Raw genomic sequence first — 21,111 nt, forward strand, 5'->3', positions numbered from 1 at the left:
GACTCTAAACCCCATAGGACTTTAGTTAAACGTTGTTTAACTGGGACTCTAACCCACATTTTACTCCAGGGACTCTAACCCGAATAGGGCTACGTGTGGGGGACAGTACCCGCGCCTCTATGGGGGAGCTGTACATCATTAAAAATGAAACGCAATGTAAAGGGTGAGAAAGAGGAATAACAAGAAATTAATAAACAGATAAAAAGTAAAGATAAAAACAAAAAACATTGAAGACATCAAAACCCGCACTCTAACCCTAATTTAGCCATAAGCAACTCTAAACAGGTGTGTTTTAAGTTGAGATTTAAAGGCACCCAGTGTTTCAGCTGTTTTACAGTTTTCTGGAAGTTTGTTCCAAATTTGTGGTGCATAGAAGCTGAATGCTGCTTCTCCTCGTTTGGTTCTGGTTCTGGGGATGCAGAGCAGACCAGAACCAGAAGATATGAGGGGTCTAGACGGTTGGTACAGCAATAACAGATCTTTAAGGTATTGTGGTGCTAAACCGTTCAATGATTTATAAACTAACAACAGTATTTTAAAGTCTATTATTTGAGCTACAGGGATCCAGTGTAGGAACTTTAAAACTGGTGTTATGTGCTCTATCTTCTTGGTTTTAGTGAGAATGTGAGCAGCAGCATTCTGGATCAGCTGCAGCTGTTTGATTGATTTATTAGTCAGACCTGTGAAGACGCTGTTGCAGTAATCAATGCGGCTAAAGATGGACGAGTTTCTGTAGATTGCGCTGAGACATTAGTCCTCTAATCCTGGAGATGTTCTTCAGGTGATAGACGGCCGGCTTTGTGACTGTCTTAATGTGGCTCTGAAGATTCAGGTCAGAGTCCATCACTACTCCTAGATTTCGAGCCTGATTGCTGGTTTTCAGTTGTAATAACTGAAGCTGTGCATTGATTCTAGTTCGCTCCTCTTTAGGTCCAAAGATAATAACTTCAGTTTTGTTTCTGTTCAGCTGGAGAAAGTTTTGGCACATCCACACATTGATCTGTTCTAAGCATCTATTCAGTGATTGGATGGGTTCAGAGTCACCTGGTGACATCGTGATGTAGAGCTGTGTATCATCCGCATAATTGTGGTAGCTAATCTATTTCCTGTTATAACCTGAGCCAGTGGGAGCATATAAATATTGAAAAGAAGGGTCCTAGGATTGAACCTTGGGGTACCCCACATGTGACCTTTGACCTCTCTGATGAGAAGTTTCCGATTGAAACAAAGAAATCCCTGTTCTTTATGTAAGATTCAAACCAGTTGAGCACTGGACCGGAGAGTCCGACCCAACTCTCCAGTCGATTCAGTAAAATGTCGTGGTCAACAGTGTCGAAAGCTGCACTGAGGTCCAACAGAACCAGCACTGTGGTTCTCCCACAGTCTGTATTTATATGGATGTCATTGAACACTTTTACAAGGGCCGTCTCCGTGCTGTGGTGAGCACGAAAACCAGACTGGAAGGAGTCAAAGCAGTTTGTTATTGTTAGGAAGTTATTTAATTGTTTAAAAACAGCTTTTTCAATAATTTTGCTGATGAATGGGAGGTTGGAGATCGGCCTGTAATTCTGCAGTAGTGATTTGTCTAGATTGTTCTTTTTTATCAGTGGTTTGATAACTGCTGTTTTCAAAGCCTGGGGGAAAACACCTGAAGAGAGCGATGAGTTACTATTTGGATCAGATCATTAGCAACAACAGGCAGGACTTTCTTAAAGAAATGTGTGGGTAGGACATCCAGACAGCAGGAACTGGAGCTTTATTGAATAAGAATTTCTTCTAGGGTTTTATAATTAAGTAGTTGAAATTGGGTCCTTTTTCCTGCATTTGCTTTGTTTGGGCACAGCATTGGCTTTGGAGTGGATGTGCAGATTAATCCTCTGATCTTTTTAATTTTCTCTGAGAAGAAACTGGAAAACTTGTTGAAGGCAGCATTAGATTGAAAATCTAATTCCGCTCAGGTTATAATAGGAAATAAGATTAACGTCATAGGAGGGTTTGTGAGCCTGTCAACAGTAGCAAATAAAGCTCAAGCATTGTTAATGGTTTTGTTTATGACATCTGCAAAGAAAGCCTGTCTTGCATATTTTAGTGTTGTGTGATAGTTACATAGTCTTTCTTTATAGATGTCATAATAAACGTGCAGATGAGTTTTACGCCATTTCCGTTTGGCCCTACGGCTGAGTTGTCTAGAACAGTGGTCCACAACCCCCGGTCCGTGGACCGGTACCGGGCCGCGCAAGAAATAATTAAATATTTCCATTTTATGTATTATTTGAGTCTGGAGGATATTTTATTTTGAAAATCCTTTAACCGGATTCTCGGTTACTTGTGTGCCAACATTGAGCCCACAAGCAGCAAAATGAATAAGAAACAGATCACATGTCTTTGAAAAGTTTCTGTGCAAAGTGGAAAAGGCCCAGAGAAGAGACAGGAGAATGGATTTATCCCGGACCAGTAGGTGAGTCCCACATTACAAGCCCGCTCTGCGTAACATGCGGCGACCGGCTGCTAATGAGGCAATGAAGCTTCAAACTGCTTCGCCACGTAGAGACCATGCAGGCTGTGGATATAAGCAACACCTCGGGTGTTATTGTCTCTCATCACTCCCTGATGTCTCGTTGCAGAGAAAGAAGCTCAGGGCTCCCGTTAGTCAAGTTAAATTAAGTTAAAATTTTCACGAAAATAAAATGTTCGTTTTTGTGGCGCATCTGTATCTTATTTTGAAGGGATACGTAAACATTACCATAGAGACCAGAGTCAGAGAGCGTTTGGGCAGTGGTTGAGAGGAGATGAGTGGAGCTTGTGAGTCTTAAGTCTGGTTTAGACGGCAAGATCTGTTGGCCGATTCTCCAAACCTCTGTGACCACAGGGCTGATAAAAGTACAACAGGTTTGATCGGTTCGTGTCTCCAGCCACACGGCAGGAGCAACACGAACCGATTCCACTCACGAACATCCTGATTCCAGAGGATAATCCAGTAAAACTCCCAACATAGCATATGGGAATTTAGAATAACCAAACACTGATGACGATGTAGAAGCAATAGTGATAGTTCGTGGGCTCATTTTAAGAGATAATAGACCTAACAAAAAGAAAAGGCAGTGAATAAAAGGCGACGGGAGCAGCCGCTCTATTTCCTGCACTATGATTTGGAGGTGACCATGTTTTTTCATAGTTAACATTTTTAACTGAATAAACGTATAATAATGACCTGTACATATAATAATAAACATTTCCACATATCATCTCCGATGTCCACCGGACTCTCAGTTGTGCGATATGTCAGCTGTTTGGGATTCCCCTCTGTTCTTACGTCACTGAGCTTTCTGATTGGCTACCTGTCACATTCAACAGGTTGTGTTCTTGTTCCCAGTCAGGGAAAACCCCACAAGCTGCGATAAAAGGGCCAAGACAACCCAAATTGGGCATATTCAGGATTTAGCGGGAACACCAGATAAGGCAGAAGCCTTATCTAATGGTTCTCCCCCCCGCAGCAAAATTTCCAAGTCTTGACCGGTCCGCGGTAATAAAAAGGTTGGGGACCACTGGTCTAGAAGATTGAACAGTTTGTGCATTTCTCCATGGAGATTTCTTCCTACCAGACACAACTTTCACTTTAATGGAGGCAATGTAAATCAATGATATCTGAAAGTTTGCACTGAAAATCACCTACCAACTTATCTACGTCATTATAGCTTAAGGGCAAGGAAGAAGAGTAGATTTGATTAAATGTTTCTGTTGTGTTTTCAGTGAAAGTACGTTTTGTGATAGTAGTTTTTTGTCCAAGTGGGTTAACGGATAAAGAACTGTCATAGATAACAGCAAAGTGATCCGACAGGGCGACATCAAGTACAGAAACATTGGAAATATTTACACCCTTACTGATAACCAGGTCCAGTGTGTGTCCATGAGTGTGTATTGCTTTTTTGACAAGTTGTGTTAGACCAAAACTCTCTATTGGTACTTAATTGTCATTCAGCCATGTTTGTCAGAAATAAAACATCAATATTATGCTCGGTGATGAAATCATTAATTAATAGAGCTTTAGCAGAGAGAGCTGATATTTAAATAACTTTGGGGCTGAAAGTTCTTCAGTTTGAGGTTCTTTTAGGCAGGGGATCAGTCTGAGGTTTGAATTAAGACAGCTGTTTTTTGTATCTTTTCTTGTAGTGATCCGGACAGGTAATGTCCTGTTTTGAAGTGCTGGGGGGTCAGACACATTCTGGAGGAAAACCTGTGTAAAGATAATATCTGGGCCCCGATCTCAGACCTCAGAAATGCAGAGGTCTGGATCCCTGGGAAGTCAGAGGCAGGAGAGTTAGATGAAGTGAGGTCTGCTATGTAAGCGCTAAGGAGAATCGTGCCAAGGCAAACCTGTTGATCCATTCCATCCGTAAATTTGAGAGACTCTGGTTCAGAAGACATTTCTTCATAGATATCTTGTGAGTGAGTGTAGGAGCAGAGAGGGAGGGAGGAGGAGAGGAACCAGTCATTTTGTCCCCAGTCAATGTTTTATCCGTTTGTTTTGGGACACTTTGCTTCTGATAAGCGGAGGGTTCCATCCTAGTCAGACATCCTTGAGCCTGTTCTTCTGAAGCGATGGTCACATTGTTGTTCTTGTTGATAAAATAAAAAATGTTTGCAGTGAGCAGCTTTATCCCATGTTTAAGATTGCGTCCACCTCTTCCAAAGAGGTGAAAGCGCTGCCAATAGATCCAGAGGTTATCGATGAAGGTCACTGAGCTGGCTGGCACAGCAGGTTTTAATCAGCCATTTGTTTATCATGGAATGTTTTTCGTCTCCCCATTGAGGTGATGGAATTGGACCACTGAGAAATAACTTCATTTTTAATTTTCCCATTGTGTCCAGAAGAATATTAAAGTCCTTGAAAGACCCTAAACAGCTCAACTGAAACTGAACTGAAGCCAATTCCACAAAGAAGTGGGTCACATATTCTGCAAAGCAACCTAACAGACTCCTTATCATTTATCGCAAACACTTGATGGAATGAATTGCCACAGGAATTCAAAACTGCTTATTAAGTAGAAGACGAGAGTTGCTTTAGGATGTTGGATTGTTCAGATCTGTTTCTCTTAATAAATGAAATAATCTCTTGAACATGGTTCTCTTCATGAGAAATCTAAATTAGTTTCATAATCTGAAATCCTGAAGTGTCTCTAAGTACAGATGTGGTGGCATCACAAACCAATAAGTCTATTAAACTGATAAATTATTACAAAATAGTACTATCAGAATTTCATTTAAAAAGTTTAATAATATTTATTTTCACAAATTTCATAAAGTGAATTTTATAAATTCATTACATATAGAGAGAAATATTTCAAGAATTTATTTCTTGTAATTTTATTGATTTGTTATCAGATTATCATCATATGACATGGGCAAGAAATAATATGCTTTCATAGAATCATATTGTATGTTGAAGTGTGAGTGTTGCATTACTCATACCAAGAAAGACAGGGTGTCTTGTGATCCTAGTAGGCAAGACTGGTTTCCACTGTCTGCCATCCTGTGGAACGTGACTTCCAGAGGCTGATGATGACCAGATCAGCAAAGCATCCAAGCAATAAGGCAGAGATCTCACTGTGGCAACATGTGTTACCTAAGGTAGAACAGAATAGCATTAAGATTGTTCCAGCATTCATTCAGGTCATTCTTACAGTCATATTCAATTAATTAGAATATTCATTATTAGGCCCAAGCAGCAAAGCGCTGCAAAAGCCTAATGTCATGGGCTTTTTGCACGTAAGGTGCTGACATCATATCCTCATGAGTGAAATGTGCCTTTCTTGTTTACGCTTTGAGTTACCATGACACATAGGCGTAACTTCCTGAAGGACTGGTGTGGACATGTCCCCACCAACTCTGGCATGAAGTGGACAGTCCCCACCAATATTTCCTGCACCTTTTTTTCTTTATGTGCCTGAATCTATGTAACTCGGCATAAATGCCGAGTTACATAGTAACTCGGCAACGTGTATGTAACTCGGCATAAATGCCGAGTTACATACACGTTGTATTCCAAGCATTAACAACCAGGTAATGCTCTTTAAAATTCCTTTGTAAAACGTAAATAGCAAGTCTGCTCAGTGATCTAGTGAATTGGACATCATGTGACTTACTGTGCGCGCCGTGGCAGTGCGTCACATGCGCTATTGCTTTACATTGAGTCAGGATTATCGGTGGTCAGGGAAATGACACAATCAAGCAAGGAATCTGCAAAGAATACGCAAAGTTTTGATATTAATTGTAAACACTACAATAGCAAAATAACAAGGTCGAAGGGGATCATATTTCACAGGTCAGTGAAAAGCTTTAATTAAAAAACATATATGCAGAAAGTGGAGAGTAGGTTAGTTATGCTGGCTTAACTTTTATCACCTTAACATGTTCCCTTGCTGCGCAGTTTGGAGTATTTAAGTTGAATCAACACAAAAATAAGGCGACCCACATACATTTTCTGACAGATAATCAGAAGTGCAGGTGTTTAAGATGGCTAATCAACCACTGCTAGTGTTCAGAGGATCGCTTCCTAATAATCACAAAATGGAAATTCAAAAACATAAATCTGCAATAGACAGAATGTTCTGTTTGGTGTTTGTATGTCCTTTTTTGTGTGGGGAACGTTTTTGTGGGGTTTTTTAGTGTTAATTTCTGATGCAATTGAACGTAATCTTTGTTCTGCCTACTAGCATAAGTTATAGTTAATGTTGGCCACAAAGTTTAAAGAAAGTAAAACTCAACTTTGTATCTATGAATGTATATCGAGGTCCCTGTCAGGTCCCTGTATGACCGGTGTCAGAGTCTGGTCCGCATTGCCGGCAGTAAGTCGGGCTCGTTTCCGGTGAGAGTGGGACTCCGCCAAGGCTGCCCTTTGTCACCGATTCTGTTCATTACTTTTAGGGACAGAATTTCTAGGCGCAGCCGAGGTGTTGAGGGGATCCGTTTTGGTGGCCTTAGGATGGCATCTCTGCTTTTTAGAGATGATGTGGTCTTGTTGGCTTCATCGGAACGTGATCTGCAGCTCTCACTGGAGCGGTTCGCAGCCGAGTGTGAAGCGGCCGGGATGAGGCTCAGTGCCTCCAAATCCGAGGCCATGGTCTTGAGCCGGAAAAGGGTAGAGTGCCTTCTCTGGGTCAGGGGGGTCGTCCTGCCTCAAGTGGAGGAGTTTAAGTATCTGGGGATCTTGTTCACGAATGAGGGAAGAAGGGAGCGGGGGATCTACAGGCGGATTGGGGCAGCGTCTACTGTGAAGCGGGCGCTGTACCTGTCCGTCGTGGTGAAGAGAGAGCTGAGCCAAAAAGCGAAGCTCTCGATTTACCGGTCAATCTACGTTCCCACCCTCATCTATGGTCATGAGCATTGGGTCATGACCGAAAGAACGAGATCACGGGTACAAGCGGCCGAAATGGGCTTCCTCTGCAGGGTGGCTGGGCTCTCCCTTAGAGATGGGGTGAGAAGCTCGGTCATCCGGGAGGGACTCAGAGTAGAGCCGTTGCTCCTCCACGTCGAGAGGAGCCAGTTGAGGTGGCTCGGGCATCTGGTAAGGATGCCTCCTGGACGCCTCCCTGGTGAGGTGTTCCGGGCACGTCACACCGGGAGGAGGCCTCGGGGAAGACCCAGGACACGCTGGAGGGATTACGTCTCTCGGCTGGCCTGGGAACGCCTTGGGATTCCCCCGGAGGAGCTGGAAGAAGTGGCTGGGGGAAGTCTAGGCATCCCTTCTGAAGCTGCTGCCCCCGCGACCCGACCCCGGATAAGCGGAAGAAAACGGACGGACGGACGGACGGACGGACGGACGGACGGACGGACGGACGGACGGACGGACATCTTAAAACCTTTCTCCAGCTTACTTGTTGGGGCTTCGGATCGATGTACATCATTAATTACCTTGTTACCTTGGGCAAGCCCTGCAAGCACCAAGTGTAAAATGCCATTTTCAATTGACCGGAAACAATCGAGCCGCTTTTCCCCGAACGCGGAAGCTAAAGTGCAAAGAGCCCATCATCAAAAAAACCCGAGCTCATTCCACCTCCCCATGCTGGAGGTTTTAGTTTAACAGTAACGATACATGAAGATACCTTTAAAATTAATCATACTTGTAACATTTAGACCCAACAGTAGACTTAAACGTCAATAAAATCAATCAGGTTGTGTGTATTGTTTTTGTCTCATGGAAACTTTGCTTTAATTCTATTACTTTTTCTATTTAATTATAAGAAATCATAGTCAGGCAGAGACTGTCATGAAACAGGAACAGCAGGCTTCCTGAAAAAAGAGGAAGTAAATTTCCAGCTTGCAGAATTATAAAAATAGTATAAAGTATTCTAAAGCATAAAAGTTTTAAAGAATTAAATCTAAACATTTTGAGTAATTGAATAAAATCCAAAGTGAAATACTTATGTTGATATTGGTTTACTTGTAAGAATACTTACACTTACACTCATGGGAATACTTACATGTAAAACAAGTAACTCTACCTGTGGTATCAAACAATTAGAAAAATAGATTATTCCTGGTTTCTTTTCATAAGACCATCTGTAATAACTCACATTAAGATTATAACAAGAGGAACAAATAAGTTATTGTTATCATAATATTATAAATGAATGCTAAATCAGAGAAGCTAAAGAAGTAACAGATGTGATTTTGACATTTAACTTGAAATGGTGTAAAATATGTAATGGATGGATGGATTAAAGATCACTGTGTGATCTTTAATTGTGTGTGCATGGTTGTTTGTCCTGTGTGTCTCTGTGTTGCCCTGTGACAAACTGGCGACCTGTCCAGGGTGTACCCCGCCTCTCGCCCGGAATGTTAGCTGGAGATAGGCACCAGCTACCCTCCTGACCCCACTAAGGGACAAGGGTGTAAAGAAAATGGATGGATGGATGGATGATGTATTGGAGGTAGATGGTAAGTGAAAGGTTAGGGAAAAATGGAACCAACAGGAGAGCAGAGATGACCAACGCCTCAGAGATTTGGAAACAGATTGTTGAACAACTTAAACTGTTGAAAGAAAAGGTTGTGCAGGCAACGGATGTAGAAGGGCCTTTGAGCAACCCTGAGACATTAGCACAGACATCACGACATAATGTTTCTAAGACAATGATGAATATGAGATCTATCCAAGCAGTCAGCCAATGAAACAAGCATTGGTTAGCAACAGTGCTAGCCAATGCAAACGCGTCTGTAGGGTGGATAAACGCTATAAAAAGTGAGTGTAAAAGAGGAGCCTTTGGTTGGATCCTCCAGGCAGCTTTGAGCCAAGACTTTACCCCAAGTAAAGTTTTCAGATTCCAGTGGAATTGCAAGTGGGCTCTACAGCGCCCCCTAAGGTGAGATTGGAGAAACCGTAGATCGTAGAGATCTGAAACTTGGTACGTAGATAGATTGCCCAAAATCAAGAAAAAAAGTCTCTTGCAGGTACCCCTAAAATGCACAGTAAGGCAGACATTTTGGGGCAAAGGTCAGATTTTGGCCATATGCCAATTTTACTCAAGTCAAACTTTAACAAACTCCTCCTAGGGATTTTGACCTATCGGCTTCATTATTGGTCAGTAATGTTAAGGGGTGCAGCTTTAAAAGCTATCAAAAAAAAATTTACTTTTTGAATATGTTGAGGGGGCGTGGCTGAGGTCAACTGGCACCAAACTTGGCATGAGCGATCTTGGTTGGATGCCTGATGGTCCTATGTCGTCAAACTCTGACGTCATCTAAACCCCGCCCCCTCAGAACAGGAAGTGACCTTTTTTACTTGGAAAGCTCCATCTCTGACCCCATTGAACTAATAAACATGATCTTCTGTCAGAAGACAGATCAGTGATTCTTGGGAAGAGGGACAAAACAAATCCTATGGATAAAGCACAAAAGTTTAATAAAATATACACAAAATATAATTTTTTCAAATATTTGACTAAACTAACCTGGGCCATGTGAGCACAACAAAGCATGTTTTCCTATTGCTGAATATTTTTTATTTTAAACTTTGTAGTAGGTGCATGGTATCTGTAAAATCCCTTGTCCTGGAGCAGAACTCGACACATTATAATAGTTTAAAACAAATAAAGGATTATTAAGATAAGATATGATGACAATTAAGTATAAATATTCAAATAAATAATTGTAAAAGTATCAATAAATTGAATTAAAAATAATTTTTATATATTTTCCAACTCAATGAAATTTGTCCCAAGTTTTTGTCAACACCGTCAGACATAAGAATGTAAAAAAAATCAGGTATTATTGGGGGCATCAGAAATTCTGAGGACCCCATAACCTCTTCCTTTATCTTCCTTTGCTAACAGGGTTAGGCAGCTCTGGTTAGCATATGTTATTCTTTAGTTTTTTTTCTTCTGTTTTATTCCCAAGTTGCTTATCACAACCATGATGTGTCAACTCCATAACGGACAATCTACAAAACTTTGATGAAATTTTGTGAAATAAATACTTAATTCTGGTGTACCGTAAAGATTTCATGGACCTGATGAGCTACAATATGGCCTCCTTCGGGATAACATCATATAAATTGAGGTAGTTTGGTATTTTGTCAACTCCATCAGATGTCAACTCCGTCAGTTTTTAACTGACAGTGTGACTCATTCAGGGATAGTGTTGACAAATCTCACTTAAATGTGCAGTAAATTCACTTTAATGTATTTTGTATAAATGGCATTACTTCACATTAGGGTTGCCACCCGTCCCTTAAAATACGGAATCGTCCCGCTTTTGGCTGTTAAATGTTGCGTCCTGTATTGAACTGATACAGGACGCGATTTGTTCTGTATTTCTATAAATGTCCCATAGACATGCCTATGTCACACATCAAGACTAATTGTAACAATAATGACCAAAATAAAACACAGGATATATAAAGGTCAGCTAAATTGCCGTGGTGTGAGCTAAAGGAGCCCAAGAAAGCTATGGACCGACGCTCTTGCAGTTGAATAGAGATGGACACTACGCAGCCACGGTGAGCTGCTATCGACCGCATCTTTTTAAAACATCCTCAACCCGATTCTCCACCATCCTTAGAACCAAAACCTCTCGTAAAGATACGGACGTGAGAGGGAAGACTCAAATCCCAGGCTGAACATGTTAGTGAAGATGAATACAGGCAATTAAAACAAATGTGTTCGTCCTGGCACGGTGTGCAGTGCTGCATGATGTAAGACAGAATGGATCAGGAGAGGAACACTTAAGACCCGGTTAGAACCTAAAGAACCAGACATCAGCATCTCTTCATCCCTCAATCATCTCCTGAGGCTGACATGGTACAGAATATTTTGCTATGATTGATTAAGTTTCTTATTGTGGTTTTAGTAGATTGTTATGGTTTGATTATTAGATAATCAATTATTTGCTTATTTAATGTATAGTCGTATCAGCCAAAATAATACAAATGGTCATTTAAAGAACAAATCATACTATGAGATTAACAGTAAATGCATAAATATTTTCTACTTTAAAAAGATTTGTTAGGGCTTTCTGTTTGTTTTATTAAGAAATGTTGATATATTTTATTAATTCAGTGTTCAGTGGTCATTTAATGTATTATTAATGTTAGACACAGACCTGCCCAGGGGCGGTTCTAGATGAGGGCCAGCAGGGGTACAGAAGAAATTGTGCTAAGTAAATGTATTTTGTTAATATTCAGAGGTGGATTTTTTTTTAACCTTCACAATTTTATTTTAACAATGAATTGAAAATTATAGTGCTGCACTTTTAGCTGCTATATTGAGATAGGATCATACTTTCCATCTGCTAGATCAGGATCTGCAACCTGGATCTCTGGAAACACAAGTGGCTCTTTGGCTTACTTGATTTATCAAATGATGAAATATTGCTGTTTTTTTGTTTCATCCTTTTTTAAGTGTCGCCATGGAAAAACACTGACTACCTTGGCCCTAGTGGTAAATTTGTCTAGAACCAGCCTCCAAGCCTAACTACTTATTTGTATAAATATTTTAGTAATACTCTTTACAATACCAGAATTTTCACATAACTTTTATACTTTTGGAGCTCTGTTTGAGGACACATTGTGATTATTAAATTAGGTGTTATAATCAGTTAATCAGAACCTGAGCAGTTTACCAAATACATTTTGCACTTGCTTAATTAAACATGTTTAAAGTGTGCTGTTCTGATTGGAGTACAATTTTGGAGTACTCCATGTATGAATGATTACTCTCTGGATCACTATTTTTTAAAAAGGTTTTGTTGGCTATAGTTGCCTTTATTTGGAAGTAGTTTGACAGGAAAGTGGGTAACGAGACAGGGGGAAGACATGCAGCCTGTGACCACCGCCACGATGGCTAAAGCCTCAATATGTGGGTTGTGCTTTGCGCCTTCGCCATCACAGCACCCCCTCTGGATCACTTTTTAAAAACAAATAACATTGCCATAAATATTGTCTATCACTGCAGCGGCCATCCCACCATGAAAGTAGGGTGACACACCGTGGTGGGCGTCTCTTACTTTGATCTCTGAAAGGTGGCAACCTTACTCAGCACTGAGGGATATTGTTGTTCGGATCGATTGGCTATTGATGTGAGGGCTCGACAGACAACATTTCACAAGTGAGATGGACATATTATTGTGATTAGAATATTACTTTACTGTATTTATGTCCACTGGTGAGATACGAGGTAATATTAGCTACAGTGCTTGGAGTAATACCGGGGTTCAGCCCCGCTATGAAGGCTGAGATTCTGTAAATCTAAAAAATAATTATGCTCTAACATTGGCTTAGATTATCTAACACAAGAGCCTACATTAGAAATGTGACAGTGTAACGTATATTATAAAACTTATATTACTTGTTATAACATTCATTAGCAAAGTTTACACAGGTGGTAAAGACTATTATGTATGTGTAATTCTTTCACTCTGTAAGATAGCTCCCAAATCTTCCGTTTCTGTTTTGAAGGTGTAGAGCAGTGTTTCCCAACCCTGGTCCTCAAGGCATACTGACCTGCATGTTTTAGATGTTCCCCTGCTTCAACACACCCCGTTCAGATGATTGCAATTCAGCAAAACCCTTTTAATCATCCATAAATTGAAATCATGTGTGCTGTTGCAGGGCAACATCTAAAACATGCAGGTCAGTGTGCCTTGAGGACCAGGGTTGGGAAACGCTGGTGTAGAAAATAAAATCATTAACTTCTGGCTCATTATATTCTCTTGTGCTCCTGGATTCAATGATTCCATGCGTGGAAACAAAAGCCACACAGAGATGACAGTCAATGCTCCACATCATACATTTTCAGAGTTTATTCTAACATTTAAAAGTATAAAATCACATTGACAACATAGACACTTCAAACACACTAAAACAGACATTCATTTACCTGAGACCAATAGAAAGAAAGAAAGAAAGAAAGAAAGAAAGAAAGAAAGAAAGAAAGAAAGAAAGAAAGAAAGAAAGAAAGAAAGAAAGAAAGAAAGAAAGAAAGAAAGAAAGAAAGAAAGAAAGAAAGAAAGAAAGAAAGAAAGAAAGAAAGAAAGAAAGAAAGGCAAAGACCTCTGGAGAGTTGCAAAAGCAAATCTAGTTTGTTCCTCATGTGCACAAATTTTTATAGTAAAGGCGTATTCTTCTCTTTAATTTATTCAAATAAGGCGTATCTTTGCTCATCCAACGAGGAGCTGTCTTGGACACTCTTAAAAGTTAGAAACTCCCTAAAATTTCTTTTCAAGATCAAACACCAGTTGTCTCCTTCATCTAAACAAAGTGGAAGCAGAGCTTCCACTTTGAAAGCTCTGCTTCCAAAGTTCAGGCCATGCCAAAAGCATGGCCTGAACTCATGCTTTTTTATGGCTTTTCACAGATCAGTGTGAAAGATGGAACTTCTCCTGATTCTTTCCCACACGGACAAAGGGCAGATCAGAAGATCTAGCAAGCAATCTGCAGTAACTACAGGTAACGTAAAGGTCAATAGGGCAGAATAAGTTATTAATCTGAAAACTATAGGCTATTTCAATCAAGACATGTTGTTAACAACTAGGAGAGATTACAAATTAGATTATGTGTTTTACATATATTCTATGTTGTATTCAGCTTTACACCAGCGGTTTAAATCTTATCAAGATGGTCAAAAGGTTAAACTCACACAAACAGCCACGACGCCCTGTGAATGCCTGCTCAGTCCAGAGAGGTTAAGAACTGTGTTTTAAATTATAGAAGACTAAAACTAAACTATTTTAATTCAACTTATTGTGTTATATTTAATATGAACATCCTACAAATGAGATGCCCATGGAGGCAATTTAGAACCAAATTTTCTTATTTTAAAACGCTGCTAATTTTACATAACATTGTACATGTGGTTAAGTTTTAAAACTAGCATATTTTAAATTTATTTTCTTAACAAAGGTTACATAAAGACACGATGTGAGGAAGAAGAGGGAGATATTTTTAAAGAGAGACGGATTCACTGCAGCACAGATGAATTTCGCATCGGATTTTGGACTCAATCTCAGCTGCTGAATCACTTTGAAGCTAGAACTAGAATATATACAGGTCCTTCTCAAAAAATTAGCATATTGTGATAAAGTTAATTATTTTCCATAATGTAATGATAAAAATTTAACTGTCATATATTTTAGATTCATTGCACACCAACTGAAATATTTCAGGTCTTTGTTTTAATACTGATGATTTTTGCACACAGCTCATGAAAACCCAAAATCCTATCTCAAAAAAATCGCATATCATGAAAAGGTTCTCTGAACGAGCAGTTAACCTGATCATCTGAATCAACAAAGTAACTCTAAACAACTACAAAAGATTCCTGAGGCTTTTAAAAACTCCCAGCCTGGTTCATTACTCAAAACCGCAATCATGGGTAAGACTGCTGACCTGACTGCTGTCCAGAAGGCCATCACTGACACCCTCAAGCAAGACGGTAAGACACAGAAAGAAATTTCTGAACGAATAGGCTGTTCGCAGAGTATTGTATCAAGGTACCTCAGTGGGAAATCTGTGGGAAGGAAAAAATGTGGCAGAAAACACTGCACAACGAGAAGAGGTGACCGGACCCTGAGGAAGATTGTGGAGAAGGGCCAATTCCAGACCTTGGGGGACCTGTGGAAGCAGTGGACTGAGTCAGGAGTAGAAACATCCAGAGCCACCGTGCACAGGCATGTGCAGGAAATGGGCTACAGGTGCTGCATTCCCCAGATCAAGCCACTGTTGAACCAGAAACAGCGGCAGAAGCATCTGACCTGGGCTACAGAGAAGCAGCACTGGACTGTTGCTCAGTGGTCCAAAGTACTTTTTTCGGATGAAAGCAAATTTTGCATGTCATTCGGAAATCAAGGTGCCAGAATCTGGGAGGAAGACTGGGGAGAAGGAAATGCCAAAATGCCAGAAGTCCAGTGTCAAGTAGCCACAGTCAGTGATGGTCTGGGCAACGATGTCAGCTGCTGGTGTTGGTCCACTTTGTTCCATCAAGGGCAGGGTCAATGCAGCAGCTATCAGGAGATTTTGGAGCCCTTCATGCTTCCATCTGCTGAAAAGCTTTATGGAGATGAAGATTACATTTTTCAGCACGACCTGGTACCTGCTCACAGTGCCAAAACCACTGGTATTACTGACCATGGTATTACTGTGCTCAATTGGCCTGCCAACTCTCCTGACCTGAACCCCATAGAGAATCTGTGGGATATTGTGAAGAGAAAGTTGAGGGATGCAAGATCCAACACTCTGGATGAGCTTAAGGCTGCTATCGAAGCATCCTGGGCTCCATAACACCTCAGAAGTGCCACAGGCTGATTGCCTCCATGCCACGTGGCATTGAAGGCTGCAAAAGGATTCCTGACCAAGTATTGAGTGCATAACTGAACATAATTATTTGAAGGCTGACTTTTTTGGTATTAAAACACTTTTCTTTTATTGGTCGGATGAAATATGCTCATTTTTTGAGACGGGGATTTTGGGTTTTCATGAGCTGTACGCCAAAATCATCAGTATTAAAACAATAAAAGACCTGAAATATTTCAGTTGGTGTGTAATAATCTAAAATATATTACAGTTTAATTTTTATCATAACATTGTGGAAAATAATGAACTTTATCACAATATGCTAATTTTTTTAGAAGGACCTGTATTAGGCTGTATTATTCAGTATTAATCATTATTAATCTGTGTCATTATTAATCATTATTTATTTGTGTTTGTATATTTATATAAATATGTATTGACAAGGGCGTAGGAACGAGTCTGTCATTGGGGGGACGTATATCGGAAACCTGACTATCAGTAAAAGACTTGAGCAGAAATGTCAAACTATTGTGCCATCAACACGTCAGTAACGCGTTACTCTAATCTGACCCCTTGTTTCAGTAACAAGTAATTTAACACGTTACTATTTGCAGTCCAATAATCAGATTAAATATGCATCCACATACCATAATGACTGTCATTCCAGGATGAGCACTCACTTTATCATTTGCCTCACAACTAGCAAGATAAATGCTCTGGTAGCACAGAGACTACCAGATTCTGATATATCTTATTGGTCAAAAGACATTTGATTATTGGTCAAAATGCATTGATATAAATTGCCTGGCAATTGAACAGGTTCTGCCTCTTTCTAAAACCAAAGTAAAAAACAAATCATAAAATAGGACTCAGCAGTTTTAAACTCAATATGTCAGTTTGACCAGTAAAGTGTTGTGTTCTGTATTTTCTGTGTATTTAATTTTGAGGTTTTCTGTGTTTAACCCTGTCCCTGTCCTGTCTTCCCTGTTGATTGCTTCCCAGGTGTGTCTCATTCCCTGATTACCCTCCCTGTGTATTTAAGTCCACCTGTTGTCCACCTGGGTCCTCGTCAAATGTCGTTTGTCGTACCAATCTGTCTAAGCTGTCTTGTATGTTGTCAGTTTAATAAGTAGTTTTGTAGTTTAGCTGTAGTCGTTGCGGAGAACTGTAAAGTCCTGTGCCAGCAATAGCTCTTATTTGTCAGTCTTTGTTTAGTTGCTGCCAGTGCTGAGTAATTTGTTTCCACTCTGCCGTGTTGTATGTTCCTGGACTGTTTGAGATGCTTTTGAGTATTAAAGACATCATCCTCACTACATCCTGGGTCCTGCCTGCATTCTCACTCACCTCCTTCACCACTTCATGACACAAAGATAAAATCTAAAAAACAAGTTTTGTTCTTCTTGAACAACACTCTACATCAGTGCAACAATTTGTACAAAATAAATAAAAATGATACTTTTCACTTCTAACATATCTTAGCTTGTCACTGATAACTCGGTCTCACTTTCCAGCACTGCATTCAGTAACTTACCAAAGAAGAGCCATGAAAAACACTGAGGCAAAAAACCTAAATGTTTTTTTCTCCTGTCATTTTCAGCCACAAACATTTCACTAAAATATCTACAGCTATGTGTTTCTGTCTCTGCCTTCCTCTGACTCTCTGCAGCCTGATGTTCCTGCATGGATTCATGGATTTACAACAGACACTACAGTTATGTTCAGTGTCAAAATGTGAACTAAAGATAAAAATAGTAAGTTTTTATCATACAGAATGAGAATTTAAACAACGTAACAAATTTCAGATGTTTAAGTTATACATCTCAACTATTTACCTATTTCCGATAGCAAAAATATTCACTCATTTATTTTTAAACCTCTCCTCAAGCGCTTTTCTTTTCATGTCTCCTAACCCTTATAGAGTGGAAATAAAGAACAAAATATTGAGACGTTATTAATCAACCTGACATCAGTCTCCACCTGTTCTCCTTTGTGGTTCTATTATAATTAATATAATTTTTATATCTTCACACCCTGAAACTCCACCTGGTTCTCCTATGTCTTCCCTGACCTGCTGCTCTTATAATAAAAATAGTTTATTTAAAAATTAAAAACAGTTAATACTCAATAAACTAATTGAAGACCTCACCAGAGCTTCTTCACGGCGTGGCACCGTGGCAAAGTTACAGGTGATGTAGTTGCCATACGTTTGGCTCTGAATTCCACATATTTGAGCCAAGCTGCACGAAACTCACTGGGATCGATCCTTGTCCATCCATCAACAGAAATGCACAACAATCGTTTTTGGGCGTGGCCTAATTTCTCTACAGCGCTCTAGAATATTTTAAATGATCAGCCCCAAACTATGCTTTAACCTAGAATTATGAAACTTGGTACACATGTGTGTCTTGTCAATACCTACAAAAAGGTCTCTTGGAGCCATGGTCCAAACCCAACAGGAAGTGGGCCAATTTGGATCAAAGCTGCAATGTCATTTTGTAGACGCATCTGGTCAAACTCGTCCTACAGCTTTTGAGATAAAAACTTCAGAATCACTCAGCACACTCTTGAGCCATTGAAGGTCAAAAGTTATCAAAAGATTTGTCGTACATCAAAGCATGTGGGCGTGGCTAAGTGTCAAACTTTGACTATTCGCCATGAAACATCAAGGTGCAATAACTTCCACATAAAAGGTCACAGCTGCATCAGACATCTGTTTTTTCTGCTGGATATCTTACTTTTACTCTTTGATTCATATGGGTTTAAACTTGTGTCAAGTGACATAAATGACATGATGATGAAGTCTGTCAATGCTGGCTGCTGGCTAAACCTTGTGGGTGTGGCCGAATGATGAATTTTAATCCTTCGCCGTACCATATGATTGTCGCTAAATCACACATGCATTTTCCGATTTGCACCAAATGTGTTATGAATGAATCTCTGAAGAGTCCAATAGCATTACATTGTAGTTTGATTCCACTGCACACTCTAGGATAATACATTAATATATCTCCTCACTGGTGCATGAAAAATCTGCACCAGATTTTTCATGCGTCCTCAGGGAGCGCCGGCGAACGCATCTGTGCATATCGCCTGGCTGGCGGACTGGTGCGTGAACTGCGCGAGAGCGTCTGCGGTGGCTGGCGGGCTGTACCACGCCACTTGCGGCTTTAATTAGGCTCGTTTCTTGAAGGTACCTAATAAATCCTCTGAATAACAAAATTACTTAATAAGCAACAACATTAATTTGGGCTTATTGTCATTAAGCTCAAATTAATAACATTAATAATACTTAACATTAGAATATTCTAATGTAATATTCTTAGTTTTTTAATTGTAAGCAGAAAATCATCAGAATTAACAGAATGTATAAATCTATGTTTTACTGAACTACTGAAATAAAGTAACTCTTCTTTATAGAATAAGGCTTTGTATTATAGGAAAAAATAAATGCATGGCATCTCTGGGAAGCAGCACAGAATAGATTATTTTTCTAAAAGCAGCCGATATTGATTATAAAAGCACATCATTATGATATGGCCAGCTCTTCTCTGCACTGATTCAAACGACAACTTTGTTGTGTCAAGGCGGAAGTATATAACAAGACAATCTTATTTCATCAAGCAATGTGGTTGCGTCTCTGTTTACTGTACAACCTGCGCGTGCTGTAGAGAGAGTGAACAACACCGAACATAATACCAGCAGACTGGATGAAAGCGTGTCTGCTGGTATTAGTAGAGCTGGAAACTGAAAGTTGACTAAGCATACGTCTACATATATCGATCAAATTTAAGAAAACAGAATTATAAAACAAATACCTGGATGATATTGTTACTCTGTGAAAAGACAGACTAAATGACCACTTCACCGCATTTGTCCGATCACATCCCAAATATCGGAAAGTTAACATCCATCCCAAAGCCTGAGGTTTCTGTTTCAGATTCTTCTTCTGGAGTGCAATGGCAGTTGACAAACAACGAAGGCGCATTGCTGCCATCGACTGGTAAGGAGTGTGAACTAAGATCTAAACATGTACTGTATATTGTCGTTATTAAGGCAGTTACTGACATATAACAACCTTGTAATAGCGTCATCATCGAAACTATGTCTTTGATTTAACTGTGTCTTTGATACATTAAATAACGTGTTCTATTGTTTCATCGTTTTAAAATGTACCTCTACTTGTATGATGTCCCATTACCGTATAGTAGCAAAACGTCCAGTGTTCCTAGTTTAAAATCTAGTGATCATCCTCCTAATTCTCTAGCCTATCTTTAAATCCTGTAAAACAAATTTTCTTTTAAGTCAAGTATATTTGTATATTTTCAGCAACAAGGTAGTTCAAAATGCTTTAGAAATAGACTGACTTTATTGTCATTCAACTGTACATTTATAATAATAATAATAATAATAATAATAATAATAATAATAATAATAATAATAATAAAATTAATAATAATAAGTATCTATAAATATGTAAAATAAAACTAATGGGGGTTTAGTAGTCTAATGGCATGAGGGATGAGCTGATGGGGAATCTGGTTGTTCTGCATTTGAAACTGCTGAACCTTTTTCCAGAGGGCAGCAGGGAAAATAAGCCATGCTGAGGATGGATGGAGTCTTGTAAATGAACAAACCCTGGACAGGCAGCGAGTGCGGGCGGTGTCAAAGATGGAACGAAGCTCAGTCCCAATGGATCTCTAAGCTGTCCTCACCATTTTCTCTAAACACCTTTGGAGGACCAAAACTGACATAATAAGAAATAAAAGAATAAATATACAAATAAAAGAATAAATATATAAATAAAGGAATAAATAAAAGCATATGTAACAGGTGGAACCACCAGGGGTCGCTGCCTCCACATCTCGAGCGCCCATAAAAGGGAAGCTGTCGGGACTGGTGGCAGATTGTCAATCTCCTCTGTGTTGGACCAGGTGTGTTGGCCCACGCCTTCCACTGTTTGTCATCAGGTTTGTGTGTGCTTTTTATTGTAAAGACAAAACTCTTTTAATTTGATTTATATCAACTCAGTGTTTGGTGTTCTTTATATAGGGCCACACTACATGTCGTAATTTGACAAGTGCTTTACCTGGGCGTGTGGTTGATCGACGCTGCAGGTAGGCTTTGTTTAATTTTTAATTGAATTGCATGGTTATATTTCAAAGATTTAATAGGCGTTTTGGTAATTTTTGTTTCTTTGTTTTTGCAGTTGTTGCTGCACCCTGCTGTTCCTTTTGATTTCCTTTTTCCATAGTTTTTCATTTATTTTGTTTACTTATTGTTTTGCAAATATACATCCTCTTATTTTGTACTAATAAATATTGTCCTTTTTA

General features: G+C 39.6%; 1 protein-coding gene and 1 long non-coding RNA gene across 3 annotated transcripts in view; one reads left to right on the forward strand and one right to left on the reverse strand.

Annotated features, from left to right (window-relative positions):
- tmem68 (transmembrane protein 68) overlaps positions 1 to 19,745 on the reverse strand; it is a 51,780-nt gene extending 32,035 nt beyond the window's left edge. Inside the window, exons 1-3 of one of the 2 annotated variants that reach the window (XM_081597885.1) lie at positions 19,597 to 19,744; positions 6,144 to 6,237; positions 5,470 to 5,623 (exon numbers count right to left, since the gene is read on the reverse strand). In XM_081597885.1, the coding sequence (XP_081454011.1) occupies positions 5,470 to 5,529 (60 nt within the window). In that variant the 5' untranslated portion in view covers positions 5,530 to 5,623; positions 6,144 to 6,237; positions 19,597 to 19,744. Of the gene's footprint in view, positions 1 to 5,469; positions 5,624 to 6,143; positions 6,238 to 19,596 lie in introns of both variants that reach the window. The other variant, XM_008433518.3, reaches the window with a different exon arrangement.
- Positions 19,746 to 20,265: 520 nt separating this feature from the next.
- On the forward strand, positions 20,266 to 21,111 carry LOC103479209 (uncharacterized). The gene is made up of 2 exons (XR_535916.3): positions 20,266 to 20,895; positions 20,988 to 21,111. It is a non-coding gene; the product is annotated as an uncharacterized LOC103479209 (long non-coding RNA).

The sequence above is a fragment of the Poecilia reticulata genome, chromosome 17, assembly GCF_904066995.2.
Source record: "Poecilia reticulata chromosome 17, P_reticulata-male-v2, whole genome shotgun sequence".
Taxonomy (NCBI): domain Eukaryota; kingdom Metazoa; phylum Chordata; class Actinopteri; order Cyprinodontiformes; family Poeciliidae; genus Poecilia; species Poecilia reticulata.